This window comes from Talpa europaea, assembly GCF_964194135.1.
Source record: "Talpa europaea genome assembly, chromosome: 6".
Taxonomy (NCBI): Eukaryota; Metazoa; Chordata; class Mammalia; order Eulipotyphla; family Talpidae; genus Talpa; species Talpa europaea.
Window position 1 is genome coordinate 33,974,513 of NC_140072.1, and position 19,464 is coordinate 33,993,976.

A 19,464-nucleotide genomic window follows, 5' to 3' on the forward strand; every position below is an offset into this window, starting at 1 on the left:
AAGAGATACTACCCAATTATCGATGATCATGATCTTACTTATTTCTATGGATCTTGTAATTAAAAAGAACCAGAGAGGGGGCCTCCCTGGTGGTGCAAGGGGTTAAGCACCAGCACTATGAAGGTTTCCACAGCCACTGCAGCAAGAGTTCGATCCCCAGCCAGGGAAGTGACCCACATGGCACAGCAGACCTCTCCAGTCTCGCCTCCTGCTCCCCTCAGCAGTGTATTTCAGTGGATCTGCCTGTTCTTCTCCCTGCTTTGTCTTGGTGAATCCTCTCACCTCCCATCCCCGCATCTCTGGCCTGCACCCCAGCTGTTGTATGGATAAATAAATAAATTTTAAAAAAAAGAACCACTGAGGAAAAATGCAGGAAATGGAAACTCATGTGTGACATGAATAGGAAAAAATGAGCAGGATCAAAAGGAAAAAACAGGATAAAGAGAGAAGTTGTGTGTGTATGTAGTTGTGCCTGTAAGCATAGACTTTGAGTGTTGAGTTTTGTGAACTGAGAAAATCAGTTAAATTTAGAAGAAATCATGACAACAAGAAAGAGGATGAAGGAGCGGGGGGAAAGGAAAGGTACAAAATACCAGGGTCAGGGTAACTTGGAAACTTTAGTGCTATTTGAAAAAAAAAAAATTTTAAAGATTTACTTCATTTTATGCATACAAGAGCTGGGGCACAGGCCAGAGGTGTGGAGGGCAAGAGGACTCACCAGAGACAGAGTGGGGAACAGAACAGGCAGATTGACCGAAGTACACCGCTGAGGGGAGCAGCAGGCAAGTCAGGAGAGGTCTGCCGCACCATCTGGGTTGCTCCTTGACTGGCCAGGGGATCGAACTTATGCTGCAGAGGCTGCAGACAGCTTCATAGGTTGTGTCCTAACCCCTTGTGCCACCAGGGAGGCCCCTGAAATTTTAAAAAAGGAAAATTGATTGTTTAATCTAAAATGAAAATATCTCTTTGAGTTTTTGATAAAAATGTTTTCTAAATTTATAGCAAAATTATTCCCGAAACAAACCACAATTTCTAGAGCTTTAAACTATATAGGAAAATAAATGAGACAATGGGTGACTTACGGTGAGTTGCTTGCAGAACAGAAGATTAACTTTCTGCTTAGTGCCTTGAGCCAGGTCGCCTGTAGCAAGGAAAGAAACGGTTGTCATACTTCCTTAATTCATAGATGCCATGGATTGTAAAATTCCCCATTCATTTAAAAACAGCTTTTCAGAGAAAGGAGATAAAGCCCACCAAATTAAAATACATATCACCTGCATAATACATTCTAACTTCAGAAATATTAAAGCATAAATAAAAATACTGTATCTTGGGGCCTCTGGTGGCACAGGATATAAGTCTCAGCACTACCAACCTATTGCCAGCCATCATGGCCTGAGTTTGATCCCTGGCCAGGGAGCTAACCCCCATGGCACAGCAGACCTCTCCTGTCTTCCCTGCTGCTGCCCTCAGCAGCATGTTTCAGTGGGTCTGCCTCTACTGCTCCCCACACTGTCACTGGTGAGTCCTCTCACTCCCTACACCTCTGGCCTACACCCCAGTTCTTTATGCATAAATAAATAAAAATATATCTTTAAAAAATAGAGTGCGGCCTCCCCTGGTGGCACAGCAGTTGAGCGCTGGGACGCGAGGCTGCCCACAGCCTCTGCAGTGCCGTTTCATTCCCCGGCTGCCAGCGAGGGTCCACAAAAAAAAAAATAAATAATATATATGTGTATATATATATATATATATATATATATATATATATATATAAAGAGAGAGAGAGTGCATCTTAAAAACTGAAAAAATGCACTTCAAAACAGAAAATCAGTATGTCATTTATATTCCCAAAAGTGTTGTTTAAAAACACAGTTGGCAGATAAGACAGAAGAGCCCTTCCAGTACCAGACAGGACCTCAGAGTGTGGACAGTCACAGCAGGGCTGCTCAAATCCGCAGTCTCTTTCTCTGTTCCATTTGTCCTGAGGTTGGCCCTGGTGAGGCCTTAATAACTGGATTCATCCAAGCCTGCAACTCTTTCCAGATTACCTGTCAAGGCAATTGTGGAAAAGACTGGGGTGCTGAATTAGCTAGGGACTTGCACCTTTCAGGAGCTGATTTGATGCCACCAGATAAGAGTACTGTGCTTATCGAAATGTAAAAACTGGTGGATTTTTTTTCCAATCCTCATTTCTCCAAATATTTCCTTAAGTGCTTTAGCGTTCACTGACAGCCTCTTTCCCCAAGAAGATAATATTAAGTGTAGGGAACATTTTTTTCTTGCTCTGATTCCTTTTTGAAAATCTCACCTCTTTTAAAAGTATACTTTAAAGAGCCAAGCACTTGCTTTAAAATACCTTTTCTGTGTATTTGCAGATTCTGACCAACCCCAACCATCACTTCATTGATAGTTCATTGTATAAAGATGTCATTTTGGTCGCCTGGGACCCTGCTCCTTATTCTGCAAATCTTAACCTGGTAAGTGTTTCCTTTTGTGCCACCCTTTGACTGATGAATAATAGGAGCACGTGAAGAATTACGCTTTGACAGGATGAAACTGATCATGGTGCTAATTAGGTAGATGTGTGTTCACACACATTTTGATACCTAATTCTCATAGTATACTTGGTGAGTTTTGTCCATCTAATGCCAAAGGGTTTTGTTCTGGAGGGATTTTAGAAACCAAAACAAAAATAAGTGTGTAATGTCTAAATGTTCAGAAATTCCTACTTACACTGGAGGTTACTGATTAAACTCACAGGTTTTCCATTGTGCTAGGGTTTTATCACCTTCCAAGTAGTTACGAGATCTTATGAAATGAATTGGAAGTGCCTGGCAGGAAAACCTAAAGGTAGTGAATCAACAGCTCATCATTATTTAACTGCAATCCCTTACAGGCTTTCCTTGTGTGTGACCCTCTGACTTCTACCTCTAAACTTTTTTAATCTTACGTGAATAGAGCATAAACACGATAATCACTAGTCATGAAAATACAAGAAAGTTATATTCATGACATTCTGGCAAATCATTGCCCATCTAAACAAGTAGCTGGCTACTTTTGGTGAAAGTCTACATGAGAAGCCAGTGTGCTTGCTTTTCAATGACAACTGGGAAAAATGGATGTTATTTAACCTCCTGGAAATTGCTATTGGCTGTATCAGTGAGTGCCTTTCTACTTTTTCTGCCATGACCAGAGAGGATATAACCTTTCTAAGATGAATGCAGGGAACAGATCTTGGCTTCACCAAGAGATACTTTCCAAAGAGCTTTCCAAGGTCGAATGGGTCTCCCTGGAGAATCCATTGGTTCTGTGAAAGCTGTTCTGTCACTGTTCTCTAGAGACTGAGGCTGGACATTGACCTAGGATGATTGTTAACTGGTTCTTAACCAGGAGTTCCAATCAGAATCACCTAGAGAGTAATTTTCAAAATATGTGTCTAAATCCTGTTTCCAGAAATGTAGCACACAGCCTTGATGTGTGTTTTTGAGAAAACTCTCCCATTGATTCTCACATGTATCATCTATTGTGAGTCAAGTATCAAATGGGTGTTTGAACTTCTCAACTTCCTTCTCAGCCTGAGGTTCTTTCGTTTTAAGCTCAACAGCATTCTTGCTGTTTGTGGACAGACTGAGAGCTTCTAACTGTTAGACCTTATTAATTTCTGTGTTAAAAACATTCAAGCCTAAGGCACAGAGTTGTCTGCCTGATGACTGTGAGCAGTGACAGGCCTGAAAGCCAAGTGACAGTGTTGCTTTCGGTGGGGCCTGTGCTCTGAAACTTCCGTGTGAGGACCAGGTAGAGGGAGGGTTAAGGAACCAGCACCATGTTCTTCCTGCTGCATTGCTACTGCCTTACGACTTGATAACAAGGCTTACTAATGATGATTTGGTCCCAGTGCTTGTCAAAATTTTTAAAGGCCCAGAGCCCATCCAACCATGGAATATTTCTTGACATCTTAATATATTCCCATTATTTACCCAGGGTGTCTGTTTGAAGGAAGATGAGGTGCTTTAGCCTTAGAGCTAAACCTCTCCCCCACACACCTCCAAATCCCATTTCTTGGTGGCACCCAATACATTTCTATACACATCTTTTAAAAATGAACCTTATTGTTCATTTTTTCATACATTAATTTATATAAAATAGTAAGTGTACATTTTGATGACTGTTAGCAAATTTATCCACAACCACAAAATGAAATAAAATGTTTCAATAACTCCAAAGTTTCCCCTTCCAGGCAAAAACTTACATGCTTTCTGTCACTTTAGATTAAATTTGCAGATCATGTTTTTGAAATGTTGGTTGAGTTGAGGGATCAGCAAACTATAGCCATGAACCAAATCTGGCCCTCGTTCTTATAAATAAAGTTTTATTGGAACACAGCCATGCCTACTTATATCAGTGTGTCTGTGGCTGCTTTCACAGCACTATGGTGGAGCTGAATGATTGCAGTGGCAACACCATGGCCTGTAGAACATAAAGTGTTTACTATCTGGTTCTTTATAGAAATGTTTTGGTTGACCCTACTTAGCCTATCTCCCTCATTTTACTAAAGAATAAAACATCAGTTCCTGTTAGGAATAAAACCTGGTCTCTTTGTTACTCAGTCCTTCATCCAGTGAGGAAATACCTGAAAGTGATGAGTCATCACTCCGCCCCTCACATACCCAGCTGTTGTCCCCCCAGACTCTAAATCCCCCCCAACACACACACACACACACGCGCACGCGCGCGCACGCGTGCACCTGGATGCTTCCATTTTCTTTTCATAGTGTGGCCTCTGTACTTGATTATGCTTTTTTTTTTTTCTTCTCTTAGTGGTACAAGAAGCCAGATTACAACCTGTTCACTCCATATGTTCAGCATCGTCAGAGAAACCCAAAGCAGCCATTTTACATTCTTCATCCTAAATTTATATGGCAGCTTTGGGATATTATCCAGGAGAATACTAAGGAGAAGATTCAGCCCAACCCCCCATCTTCTGGCTTCATTGGTAGGTGTATATAAAAAATGGGAATGATTGGGCGGGCAGACAGGGTTAGGCCTGATATTTAATAAATATGTATCATGATATGTGATACAAGCAATAAAATGGTGGTGTTAGAGGGGAAATAGGTTAACTGAGGTAAAGAGAAAGACGGTTCCAATGATCTCTATATCCATAACAAACTATCCCAAAATTTCAAGATGTGAAGCAAGAACTATTTTATTTTCTGTCATAATTTTTTGGATCAAGATGGGTTTGGTTGGTGGTTCTTCTGTTTCACATGAGTGTGTTCCCAAAGACAAGAAATAAAAACTGCCAATTCCTTAAAGCTGACTCCTCTCCAGAAGCACCTATGCTGAATTTTATGAGTCAGAAAAGTCAAGGTTGGTTGACCAGTTTAAAGGGAAAGGTAACACATAGACTCCTACCTTGACCATCTTTGTCCCTCCACCCACTTGCATGCACAGGGCTGTCATGATGCCAGGCTGAGGAACTAAATTTGTGACCACATGATCGTGCTGTGTGTTGCAAGATAAATGATAGGCTTGGGATTTGATGAGAAGGTCCTGACTCTATGATTCATAAAGGTCTCCTCTTAAGCCCAATAGCTCTAATTCAAAAATGGATTTCATATAAGAAGATTGTTGCACTTCTTATGTTGCACTTGGTTCTTATTGTTGCACTTGGTTTATATTTTTTGCAGTCTGACTTTGGTTCTTAAAGCTTGTGGTCTTGCCCCATTTCTTTATCTATGTTTCACCTTGTTGTCTCATATTTTTTTTATTTTATCTGACTAGGGTATGTTAGAATACCTTACACCACCCCCTGTCAATATGAGAGCTATAATACAACCAGGAGATACTAGTTTTGTCTACAAAATAACGGTAATGTTCTGCACCTCAGTTTCAATGAATTTACAACATAGACCTTAACATGGGCTGCACAGTAGGTATCAGTGCAGCAAGAGAGATGGGGAGACACTGGTTTGATTGCAGTTTTTGTTATGAACACATGTATCTGAATTGAAGCTTGCAGATCCTGGAGTGGGTTTTTGTTATTGTAATAAATGAAATATTTTACATGGAATTCAAAGCAAAATTTGCAATGTGACTCTGCCTATTTTCTTAGACATAGGCCTCCCCCCCTTCCATGTCATGCTTTTGACACTCTTTGTTTGCAAATTATCTTTTGAAACTTGTAAGTCTTTATCTTTTGTGTAGTTTCATAAGACCCTATTGATTTAGGAAAGAAAGCATAATCTAGTTTGTCAGCAGAGGGTAAACAGGATAGAATAATGCTTAGACAGTGTAATAGGATGTGATAGAAGTTTAATAAAGTATTTTTCATATTATTGCCTTTTCAGAAATTCATCTGGCTAATATTTGATTAGAGCAAAGTTTCTGAGCACAGTGGGGGCCTGTCAGATATGCTTATTATTAGCATGTCCTTTGAAAGATTCAACTTAGATATTCATTGCCAGAGACAAATATCTTCCCATATGTTTTTGTTGAAAGAAATCATGCCCCATATGGCCAGCTCCCTTTTATAGCTATTCACTGAAAATTTGGAATTTCAGAAGCTGCTGATTGTTTTTAAGGTTTCTCTCAAGTGAGCAAAGGGCATGCAATTTGATGTCATTTCCAGAGTGTTGGTTGGGTTTGACAAGAATGTGAATTCTTCTCGGCCTTTTACTAACATTCTGACTGTGGGCAAGCCTCTTAATCTTTTAAGCTTCAAATAGACTCATCTGAGAAATGGGAATAATTATAACAAACCATTCTAAAGATGAGTGAGCAAACTAATTTGCCTTTATTATTTTTGACCACCACCCTGTCATAGCAGCTATTAAACACCTATGGCCATTTGCATTTCAATTAACTAGAATTAAATAAGGGGAGAATTCCTGTTCCTCTGTTGAGTTCTCAGTGGCCAGCTGCTCCTGGTGGTTATTGTTTTAGGCAGTGCAGGTAGAGGAGTTCTCCACTATCACAGAAAGATGTTAGTTCAGTACTGCTAAGTGGTGCTAATCACCAAAGAAAGAAAAAGGGCAAGTCAATGGGACTTAAGTCAATGAAGTTCCCACTGGATGGGCTGTGCTGTGCGGTGGGGACACAGATGTGATAGAAGACGTGACCTGACAACATTTCATCAACTTGTTCCACTTGTGCCTTGTGTATTTCAGCCTGAGCCCTACCTGAGGATGGGCAGGAGAAATATCTGGGGGCTCTGCTAGCTGCAGGCCAGTCCTCCTTTATGATGTGCAATCCTTAAACCTCCTCTCTGATCTCACTCAGAAATAAGCCCAGAGCCAGAATCTGTTATAATTTATTTGATGTGTTTAAATATTGGTATATGATGTCACCAATAACTTAATCTTTCTGCCACAAGAATTTAAAAAATCACAAAGTGGTTTTTGTTGTTGTTGTTATAGAAAGAGTTTTCCAAACACCCCTTCCTGTTCTAAGGTCATGCTTCAGAGTGCACAGTCCAGAGGTCACCTGGCAGGGAATCTGCAGGACCTTCCTCATCAAAGAGAAGCTGTGGCATTCCCTGACTTTTGGCTTTCCTAATTAGCGTGTGGCACTCATGGGGGCACAGCAAATGAACCCCTGTTCTCTATTGATGCACTCATCATTGTATGAAAACATCTCATTTTTGATGTCTCATATTTCTAAACCCACCACATTCATTTTCCTTGTATGTGTTGGTGAGCCAGCACTATGAAATAGAGGGCCTCTAAAGGTTCACTATTTTGAACACAAAAGATTTGTTTTTATGGCAATGTGCTCAATGTCAGTTTGATACCCAGGGGAACACCCTAAACCCCTTAATGTAACATTATTGGTGCTATTCAGAGGTCCTCTTCTAGGAGGCAGTGAGGATTTAAGGGGGGCAGCCACTGCCAACTGGATATTAGTTGACCACTGGGGATGAGGACTACGCACAGGCCCAGCCCACCTGGAACTCACAGCGCAGCGTTGAATGGGAATGTCAGAAGTCTAACCCACAGCTTCTGAATTAATAGATGTGCCAACAGAGAATCATGTATTTTACTAAGTAGAATAACACAAGATTCTTTAATCATTTCTAAGATTTCACTTTCCAAAAATTCCTCATTTATTGCAGTGTTTAAGCACAAGCGGAATAATTGTTTTTACTTGTGCTTAGTTAAAATAATATAACGTATTGCTAAAAATGCAGCATATTTATACCTGTCTTTTGAAACTGTGGCATTAAATCCTATATTTTGGCATTATTAGATTTTTAACTACAAACACATTATTCTTTGAAGACAATGCTATAAAATTTACTTCCATCTTTATTCATAGAGTTGTTTTGTGTCCTGAAAAATTACTGTGATTTAACATACATAATGGCTGACTATAAGGTGAAATACTGGATGGTTTTACTTATATGGAGTATAGAGAATCAAAAAAAGGGTCAGAAAAGCCAAACCAACAACAAACCCTCAAAGTCTGACTATAGAATTGAGGTTACCAGAGAGGGAGGGTGGAGAGCAGGGTGAGGAGGGGAACTATGGTAGAGGACTTTGGGGTGCCTTGGTGGTGGGTGTGGGTGATAACATACATTGGAAGAGGTGTGATCCTGTTCCTCTGTATTATAAACAATGTTTAAACCCAATATTACCTCAATTTAAAAAATGTGACTTTGTTTAGTTCTGTCATTTTGGGACCCAGATTCTTGGATATATACTGATTAGTGGGGTGTGGCTTGGAAACCAATAAACAAGGTCCTGATTCTCACAGAAATTGTCCTCACAGTAATTTCCAGGCAGATGGTTCACCCAAAACATTCCATTCCAGAAGTGTAACATCGTTCTTCTATCATTATTAACACCCCCTAGCCCAGCACTAGCACACAAACTGTGCACGTTGGCCCTGTTGGATAGGAGGGTGGCAGGTGTGACTGTGTTCTGCTGGGAAAAGAAAGGCCATAAATATTGAAGGGAAAAAGCTGCTAGAAGCAGTTTCTGTCATTGCGCCATTCTGAGTGTTCCTCTCTTAAAGCTGGCCTGGAGATATTTCTGTGTCAACATTGTCTTTGATCACAAAGTCCCCCATGGGCAAAGCTGTGCCTTTTCCTGAGTTATGTGGAATCTATGTATTATCAGTTTCTATGGAGCAGTTTTCTTTTGGGCAAGATGTCTAGTGAAATCAGACTTCAGCACAAATCTTAGCTTCTAACTAACTACATTCTTCTTGTTTTATCTGCAAACAAAAGGACAGCTTTTTCTGCTAAAAGAGAAAGTAGTAGGTTGGAGGATGTGAGGAACACATTGACCTAATATTGAGGAAAACAAACTCTAGGAAATCTCTGCACTAAAATTCATCTAATTGTGGAAAAACATCTTATTTTAGAACTTTGCATTTAACAATCTTAGATCATTTATCAAAGCTAATAATGTATTATGTTTTTATATAATAAAACTGAATTAGAGAGCATATGTGAACAATTATAATATTGACATAATATAAATATATTTTAATATTAAGTGAATAAAATACTTTTATTATAAGCCTCATTTAATATTAGATACTTATTAAACTTTTCATATTGATGTATACTGAAGTTTTTCTTCTCAAATATCTAAATGAATATTTTCAAGCTATCTTTTCTCCTTTTTTTTTTTTCCTTAACCACAAACCCATGCTATTAACAAACAACTCAGAATCAAGTCCTGGCTCCACCGGTCAACTCTGTGACCTTGAGTTGGTTAATTAATGTCTCCAAACCTCAGTTCTTCCAATTAGAAAATGAAGATACTAGTAGTGCTTTAATCACTGAATTATCCTGTGCCAAGCACATTAGCTAATATCTTCTATTTACTTTTATTGTGATATACCAGAAATAATGCTTTATGCTAAGTCAAATAAAACTATCCCCAAATATTTAAAGTCTGGGTTTTTGGTTTTTTTTTTTTATTAAGATCAAGGTGAAAATCTACTTTTTTTATATTAATGAGGCCATATCTTTATATCAAAAAATTATATCATAATTTAATTTACTCCTTTTTTTAGTTTGTTCAGTGCTTAGGTTGTTTCAAGTTATTTGATATTAAAGTTTCAAGTCACCATTTATTATTCTTCAAAGAAATAGAGCAAACAGTACTGAAAATTTATATGGAAGCACAAAAGACCCCAAATAGCCAGAGCAATCTTGACAAGGAAGAAATGTAGGTATCACACTCCCAGACTTCAAACTATAGTACAAGTAATAAAAATAGTAAGATTTTGGAATAAAAACAGACACACAGACCAATGGAATGGAATTGAGAACCCAGAAAAAAATCTCCACTTTTTATATGGACAGTTAATCTATGACAAAGGAGTCAAGTGCTGGGAAAACTGGACAGCCACATGCAGAAAAGTGAAACTAGACCATTCTCCCATACCCTACACACAAAAAATTAACTCAGAGTGGATTAAATACGTGAATGTAAGATCTGAAACCATAATACATAGATGAAAACATGGGCAAATAATCCATACCATTGACTTTAGGGATATCTTTGGGGCATAGATTCTAATGGTAAGGAAAACAAAAGCAAAAATTAAAAAATGGGACTACAGCAAACTAAAAAACTTTTGCACAGTAAAGAAACTCATTAAAACAAACAAGAAAAACTCCCTATTGAATGGGAGAAAAAATTTGCATATCATATATCTGAGAAGGGGCTAATAGCCAAAATATGGAAAGAACTCTTACAACTCAATGAAAAGAAAACAAATAATCAAGAAATGGGCAGAAGAACTTAAATAGATACTTCTCCAAAGAAGACATACCTCTGACCAACAGGCACATGAAAATATGTTCACCATCACTTATCATTAGGGAAATGCAAATCAAAACCACAATGTGGGCCTCCCCTGGTGGTGCAGTGGTTGAGCGCTGGGCTGCAAAGCTGTCCACAGCCTCTGTAGCGTTGGTTTGATCCCCGGCCATGGGCGAGGGTCCCACATGGCACACAGATCTCTCCTGCCACGCCTGCTGCTCCCCTCAGCAGTGTACTTCCGTCCTTCTGCCTGTTCTGCTCCCTGCTCTGTCAGGGAGCTTTTGACTGTACCCAGTACTTGTATAAATAAATAAATAAATCTTAAAAAAAAGAAAAAACACAATGAGATGCTATTTCACTCCAGTGATAATAGCCTCCATTATAAAAACCAGAAACAAGTGCTGGTCAGGATGTGGAGAAAAAGGAGCCCTCATATACTGCCACTGGGAATGCAGAAGGGTCCAGCCCTTATGGAAAATATTATGGAGTTTCCTCAAAATGTTAAGAATAGATCTACCATATGGTCTCGCAATTCTACTCCTAGATATCTACCCAAAGAAGACAAAATCACTAATTCAAAGGATTATATGCACTTCTATGTTCATTGCAGCAGTATTTTATAATAGTCAAGTTATGAAAACAACCTAAACTCCCACTGGCAGAGCAGTGGATTAAGATGTGATATATATACACACTGGGATAGTACTTAGCTATCAAATAAGAGCAATAAAATAGATCAAGTTAATTTATTTTTTTAGCTCAAGTTAATTTAGATGATCCATAAAAACTCATTTCTTTGAAATAACTTTTTTATTTTACTAAGTTCCTTACCCTTAGCCCACTAGGGAGCTATTTGTACACATATGAGTAGCATTTCCCTTATTCATCCTTGGTTTGATATTGGAGATTTTATCTTGTTATTTGGTACTGTGAGGTCATTTTGACTGTAACCTAGCCTGAATGAGGATAAGTAATAATTTACTTAGAATCCCTTGGCTTCCATTTGTTCTCATAAAGACAGATATATTTACAGAAAGTGAGTAAGCTCACCTAAGGACATATAAAGCATTTTTAGTTTGGCTTGCTGTCTGCATAGTTGTATCCAGGGCACCCTGGCTAGCCAGGAGGCACCAGCTCCACCATCTTTGGCTCAACACTGAGTAACATCAGGAAACAGACCTTGTAGCATGGGTTCTGACCAACAACATAGAAATGGGGCTCTCATAATCTATAAATAATCTTGACAATACTCCCCCCCCTTTAAAAGGCAGCCACTATTGGCTATATTATAAGCAATATTTTTGGAATTCATAGATGCAAACACTATAATTTCAGACTGTTTAATATATGCACAAAAGTAATATGGTTAAAAACAAGTCATAATTTACTTCCTTTTCCATGTTATATTGCATTTGGGATTCTCAATTTCCATTATCCAAATGCAGATGATGAACACAAAATAAGCCACTTAACACCCATATTTATGCTTGTATAAAATGCATCACAGTTATGTTGGTCAGGAACAGCTTTTTGCATTTCTCTATGAGTAGTCCTGCATATGTGTTGCCATCAAATAATACAACATAAATGAACTAAGAATTAGCCTTCAATTATTATTCTTACATTATGTGACTTCATTTAATATAGCTTCTTAAATTATTTTATTATATCGAGTTCAAATTATCCAAACCACCTTTTAATTACAGATATTTTCTGGAAATTTCACTTAAGAAATTACTTTGTTCCTTAAATAATCTAAAATATAGTTCTCATAATTTTCCATTTTATATTGAATTGATTGGGGAAACCACAAAAGGGCTGCTAGCTTTCCATTCACTAACATAATCAGTAATTAGCCTTTTACTTCACCACCCATTCAGAAATATGTTGTGCATTCTTCTGTTGGTAATCCTCAGAAATTCCTAGTTTACCATACATGTAAATTATGTGTAAGTGTTAACTGATAGTTTCCTGTCACTTTTGTTATGTTCAGTTTTTATCCACACCATATTTTGCCGCATGTTAAAGGATTTGTTCATTAGGGGAAAATTCTATGAACATTTTTGGATGTTTCTTTAAATATTTTACTAGGTAAAAGTAAGTTGATTTTAGTGTAACGATGATTAAGGTAAAGACTAAATGATTAAACTCTACTAGACTCTGAAAAACCATCTAATATATCTATATATGCAAACTAGAGTTTTATGGGGGAAACTTCATTCATCTAGAGTTTGTGATAATCTGAAAATAGGTTGTAGTTTTTTTTTATTGAGATTTTGGAGCAAATAATTGGTATATATACTGCTGTTAATGCTGAATTAGATCATATGACATTTCATTAAGATCAGTTGAAATGCTTTTTAATTGGTTTGGTAATTATATTGTATTATTCAATATTTAAAAACATGCAGTTTGACAAATGAATGTCTCTTGAGTCATAACTGCCTGGAATAATTTGCAATTTTTTTTCTTCAAATGAATCCCTAGTTTGGACTCATTTGTAAAAACTGACAAAACTTAGTATTAATTGAATTATATTTAAAGATTTTAAAAAAGACTAACCACATGCCCTTTTGAATGACTTACAAAAATACATAAAAAGCTTCTAAACATTGATCTGCTTATTATAAGTCCAACCCCCTCCTGAAAGCAGTAAATTTTTATTAGTGATGAAAGCAGTTAATTTTTGGTAGTCTGTAACAAAATTACTTAATAAAACTTCCTTAAGTGATTTTTAAAATTATTTCTTGGATTAGCCTTGTATTAGGTGATTTGCATTCTTCTTTTAGGTAATCCTGAGCTATCTCAAGAAAGAAGATAAAAAAATAATAATAACATTTTTTGCATAACCAGATGTGAATTCTTTATGTTAATATGGCATGGACCAAAAACCTAATATGATACTTTGAATTTTTACACATACATTATCTCTACTAAAAATATATAACCTGACAGACTTGGGTAATGACACTTACAAAGGCCTGTTTACAAGATTAGTCCTTGACTGGCATCTGGCAACTTGTACTTGGGAAATTTTCCTATCCCCACCACTGATAAGTGTGTTTCACTTTGCCTCTGTGTGTATGCAAGCAATATGGTTTAAGCTGAACACCTGCTTTCTAAGTCTGGAATTTGGTTACATGCCAGGCCAAGACTGCCTGTGTGATCAGCTTCCAGAAAAAAAAAAAAAAAAACACAACTTAAGCACTGAGTCTCTGGCAATCTCACATGTATTGCTGGGAGAATTAAGCAAATCCTGTGTGACCCACTGGGAGAGGACTCTGGAAACTTGTGCCTGGGTTTCCCTAGACTTCACCCCTTGTGCCTTTGCCTGGTTTTACCTTGTATTCTAGTATTGAGTTCCACTATGCCGGGTCCTTGGGTCCTCCTGCTTAGCCATCAAACCTGGAGGTGGGTTGGGAACTCCCAACACAAGTATTTTATTGGTAATTCAGAGAAGATCTGAGAAATGTGTTGTTGGTACTTACATCATTTGTGAGTCAACATCTCAGCACTTTGGAGGACAAAGTAAAGTTATATTTGGTGGTAATGTTCAAACATTTTTCTTGATTCAGTAATTAAGACACTTGAATCTTCAAGTTCATCTAAGAATTGTAGGTTATGGGCTTGCTCCTGTTTTTAAATTTAAAAAATAGATTAGTTCATTAGTTTAATTTGTTTCTTTTTCCTTGAAATGGTCTCTAAATGATTAGCTCTGTGCCCAGTTTAATAAACGTTTGGTTTAATTGAAGAGACCTCCAACAGTATTGAATCCTGCAATATCTACTGCCACATTCTGCTCCTAGTGCACACTCTGAACTGTGCCACTGCAGTTATATGCTTCCAAACATTAATATTCCTTTGACAAAATATGAAGAAATTTCATCTTCAGGATTTTATGCATTATAAGATACTATTAACACAATGAAAAATTGATTTTCAGACTTAACCACATTTAATAATAATGATTTTTAGTATTTATTATGACAGTGAATCTAAACTCAAATATATGTGTACTAACATCTTTAGAAATTAAAAGACATATACCAAAGCAATTCACCATGTTCCCTAAAACAGTTTAAAATCATAAAAATATTCTCAGTTTTTGTACCATAAATTTTATCTACCTTTCACAGGTCCCTAACTAGTTGTAAATTAATTTGCCCTTTTGAAGGTGTTGCCATACCAATTCCCCTATCAATAGTATAGTAGGCTGCCATTTTGACACTTAGAATTGATTCTACTATTACTTAAATTTTAGGCTGCTTTGGGCCAAAACTTGTAGTTACAGGAGGCCACAAGTTCACATCAGAGTGCAAAATGGGATAGGAAATCATTGTTGGTAAATCTGTGTTGCATAGGCAAAAATCAAGATCAATTATGGAGATAACTGAAGATAAGAACCCACACATTCTTAAGCTCTATTGGTCTTCATTTTGGAATATCATGAACAAACTGACAAATTTCTGTATTTCTGAAACTCAAGATGTTATTTTAAAATACAAGTATTTATAAATGAAAATGCTAAAATGTACCTATCATTTTTAGTAAAGCTATAACTTTTTGCCTAATCTTATGAACAAAATCTATATTGCATATTTAGCAAAGACATGATTTAAAATATATTCACTAACTAGCAGCAAGAGTAAAAATTTTGTCTGGAATAGTTTCCAGAGAAAATAATCAGATTCAAGCATGTAACAACTCTTTGAGACCTAGATGCTAACAAAAAAGCACCTAGAGAAATTACATAGGATTTTCTTACTTGGGTGCCACTCAGCCCTGGAGTAGCTGCTGGATGTGCACAGCGGCTAGTACTTATGAGATAGCTTGGAAGCCCCTAATAGGAACTTTCAAAGAATACGTGTGTTAGACCAGCATGACCTCTGGTCCAGCATTTGGCTACAACTAGATCAGTATAGAAGCTGGAAGCATTTAGAATGCTTTATAGCCATGTGACATAACATAGTATCCAAATATGTAATCATTTTTCCAGTAATTCATTGCTACTGTATTTTACAGAAGTATTGTTATATGATGGATTGAATTTTTCTAATGGCTCTTCACCACAAATAGTTTAGGGTTATTTGTTTAAAAATCAGTATCTTGGACCCCAACATAAATCAGTGGAATCCAAATCTCTGGTAATGGGGACAAGTCCCAGAAAACAGCATTTTAGCAAGCTCTTCAGCTCATTCTTTTTCATGGTGAAGCTTTAGAACTGCCTTCAGAAGAGAGTCCACAGTGTGACTAGCATACGTCTCAAGTACGGAATACCACCCCCCACACACACATTTATGATTCAATTTAGAGTTTTTTGACTTTGGTATGAAAGTGATAGGCATTTAGTAGAAACCTTACTTCTAGTTTTGAATTGGGAGTCTGTTTTTTACTTTTAGTGTGCAATAAATTCAATAAATTACATGAGATATTCAGCACTATGCTATGCAATAAACTTTGTATTAGATGATTTTGTCCAACTGTAGATTAATGTCAGTGTTCCGAGCACGTTTAAGATAGGCTAGGCTAAGTGATATGTTCAGTGGATTAGGTGTATTAAATTTCTTTTCAACTACAATATTTTCAACTTAAGGTGGTAAAGAGAGGAAGATCTGTCTAACGTTCACTTTTGAAAGCCATCCACTTTAAGAGCCAGAGTTGCAAAGGTAACAAGTTCGGCTGAATTAACAATGGTCCCCATGGGTGAGGTTATATTATTGACTCACACCAGGAAACAGAAATCTGTGGTTTCCAGATACAGTTTCACCCCTAGTTTAGAAGATGCCTTTGTGAAAGACACCTGTAAGCCTTTTCACTGCCCTCTGCAGGAAAATTGTTGTAATCTCTACACTGGTGGATGATGTGTTGAGTGTGAACGATGTCTCAGACCCTTTGATGTGGTTCCAGCAGTACCCGCACAGCCACACACCATGCCCAGAAGGTAGGGGGAGCTACTGGGGCCTTGTGCAAGGATTCCTTCCCCTGCCCCTGATTAGCAAACACACTGAAGCCTCCTCAGCACCATAGAATGTACAGGCCTGTACATTCATTGGCAGAGAACACACACACCAAGCGGGTTTTTGTTTGCTATAGGATAAAAAGACTAGGAATAAAACAAAGAATTTAATTCTACCTGAGCACATGGGTTTTTCATTCATCTTGTCAATTCCATATAAATGATTTTATGTGGGGCCTCCCAGGTGGCACAGTGGTTGAGCACTGGGCTGCGAAGTGCACGCAGCCTCTGAAGCACCGGCTCGATCCCCAGCCGCCGGTGAGGGTCCCACATGGCGCAACAGACCTCTCCTGCCATGCCCACTGCTCCCCTCAGCAGTGTATTTCGTCAGTCTGCCTGTTCTGTTCCCTGCTCTGGCTCTGGTGAATCCTCTCACCCTCCCGCGCTTCTGACTGTACCCAGTGCTTGTATAAGTAAATCTTTAAAAAAAGAAGAGTTACATGCACCTCAACATTTAAAATAAATAAATAAATAGGTAGATAGATAGATAAATAAATAAATGATTTTATGTAGAAGAGAAAAATATCCGTCAATATTAGTAAGTGCTTATCAGAAGGAGGGAGACTTCTCTATTCCATCCTTGCATGTTCTGATGCTGGTGCCCACTTCCCTGGGAGACTACAGGAGGAAAGGCCTGGTCCTTAGGGAGTCTTTTCTTGGCTACCTGAATCGCAGTCACTTGCAGCTGACCCAAGCAAGAGGCCACTGCAGGGCAGTTTTAAGTCAGCCATGGAAGAGGAAGAGGAAACTGGTAGAACTGAGAGGAAAAGGAGAAGAATTGAGCATAACTCGAGGTTTTGAACAATTTCACTCCATGAATGTGAGCTGAATCTTGTCCTCTTTGTTAGGAACGTGCTTTACCTTCAGGCACGATAATGTGTCATTGTTCTAAAGTCACAACTTCAGCCTCCTAAACAGGATATCAGTGATGTCTCTGGAGCACCCCTTCTCCTGTTTCCTTCTACCCTTTGTCTCCCTGGAGCTCCTTCAGGTTTAAGGCTCCCCACGCAACCTTTCTGTAACCCCCAGGCACAATGAGCCCCCCCACCTCCTGTCTTCTCTCCCAGTGTCCATCATGCAAGACTTCCTCTGGTTTGGTGAATTTTTATGCTGTAAACAGGTCTGATGAATTAGAAATGATTGTTCTCTGCAGACAAATATTGCCTACAATAGGAGCTGTGTCCCTTTCGTTAAAGGGATAAATATATATGTTTAATATGTACATTTAATATATGTTTAAAGTGTGTTAACAAAGATGTTGGCAGTGAGAGGAAAAGAAATCCTTTCAGCTGAGATCAAGAATTAGATTTGTTCAATCATGACTCGGTTTTATAGCTCTCTATTTGAAATAGAATGGAGGGAGGGAAGCAGGGGAGGAGGGATAGAAGTGGGGGAGAAAACTTTAATACTGAAAGTTCCAGGGAGAAAAACAATTTTGTTAACATAAATCTTAAACTGTATCCTCAACTCTATCTCCAACAACTATTTTTATGATTCATTTGTAATCAAGCAGCTATTTTATAATCAATTTTTTATAACGTGTTTTTGGGAACATAACAGTCCTCATGCAAATCAGATGAGGCCTGTGTGCAGAATGTGATACATGATATTCTAACGTGGGGATGCAAATCTGCTGCTCACTTGATTGCAGGCTCCTTAGGCTCCATAGCTTTGTCTTTCCATCCCTCATTCCTAGGCCCACAGTATCAATTGAATGAATACAACAGATGAACATGCCCTCACACCCTGAAGTCATAGCACTGCAAATCTGAAGATAACAAGAAAACAAATACAATGCAGGTGTCACTTGCCATGATTATTTGCTACCCCAGGCCAAAAAGTTTATCCTAGTGCTTGGAGGTATTCATTGGACTCTCATTCACTTTTCTTGTCAGGGATCCTCATCATGATGTCCATGTGCAGCGAGGTGCATGTGTATGAATATCTCCCATCTGTCCGGCAGACAGAGCTCTGCCATTACCACGAGCTGTATTATGACGCGGCCTGCACGCTGGGCGCCTACCACCCACTGCTCTATGAGAAGCTCCTGGTGCAGCGTCTGAACACAGGTGCCCAGGGGGACCTGCACCGCAAGGGGAAGGTGGTCCTGCCTGGCCTCCGAGCCGTGCGCTGCCCTGCACCCAAGCCTGCTGTGCCACGCTCCTGAAAAGGGACTCTTGGGAATCAATGTGCAATAAGGTACTACTGTTGTACTCTAAGTCACGAGGAATACTTGAAGATATATTTTAGGCAATGTAGTATTGAGTGTCTAAACTGTAATTTAGTGGCGACCGCAAGAATTCTTCTCTTTCTAAGCCATTAAGTATTTATTACTGTTTTGAATTTAGAAATGAAATTCAAAGAGATGAACGCTCAAGAAAGGTGCAAAAAACAGATAGAAAAAAACAAGTGTTTAACAGATGGATGCTATACCTCCAAAAATGTTACCCTTTTCTTATGCCATGGGCACCCCATTTCAGGACTGGCTTCTGTTACAGGTTTCAATGACATACTTCATTTTGTGAAAGAGTTTATACCCAGGAACATTCCCATCGAACTATGGTATCAACAGCATCTGCGTCACTTGTACGTGCATCCATCATTAAATAGCCTAGTATTTTGACAAACGACTGAATTACCATTCAGATATGTTTATTTTAACAG

The 19,464-nt window shown here is 38.3% G+C and overlaps 1 protein-coding gene across 1 annotated transcript in view; it reads left to right on the forward strand.

Annotated features, from left to right (window-relative positions):
- The window catches only part of ST6GAL2 (ST6 beta-galactoside alpha-2,6-sialyltransferase 2), a gene marked incomplete at its 5' end in the record, with an annotated part of 35,262 nt that extends 16,256 nt beyond the window's left edge, over positions 1 to 19,006 (forward strand). The window contains 3 exons of the mRNA XM_084234590.1: positions 2,379 to 2,480; positions 4,822 to 4,996; positions 18,696 to 19,006. Of these exons, the coding sequence (XP_084090716.1) occupies positions 2,379 to 2,480; positions 4,822 to 4,996; positions 18,696 to 18,967 (549 nt within the window). The 3' untranslated portion in view covers positions 18,968 to 19,006. The remainder of the gene's footprint in view (positions 1 to 2,378; positions 2,481 to 4,821; positions 4,997 to 18,695) is intronic.
- Positions 19,007 to 19,464: the final 458 nt, after the last annotated feature.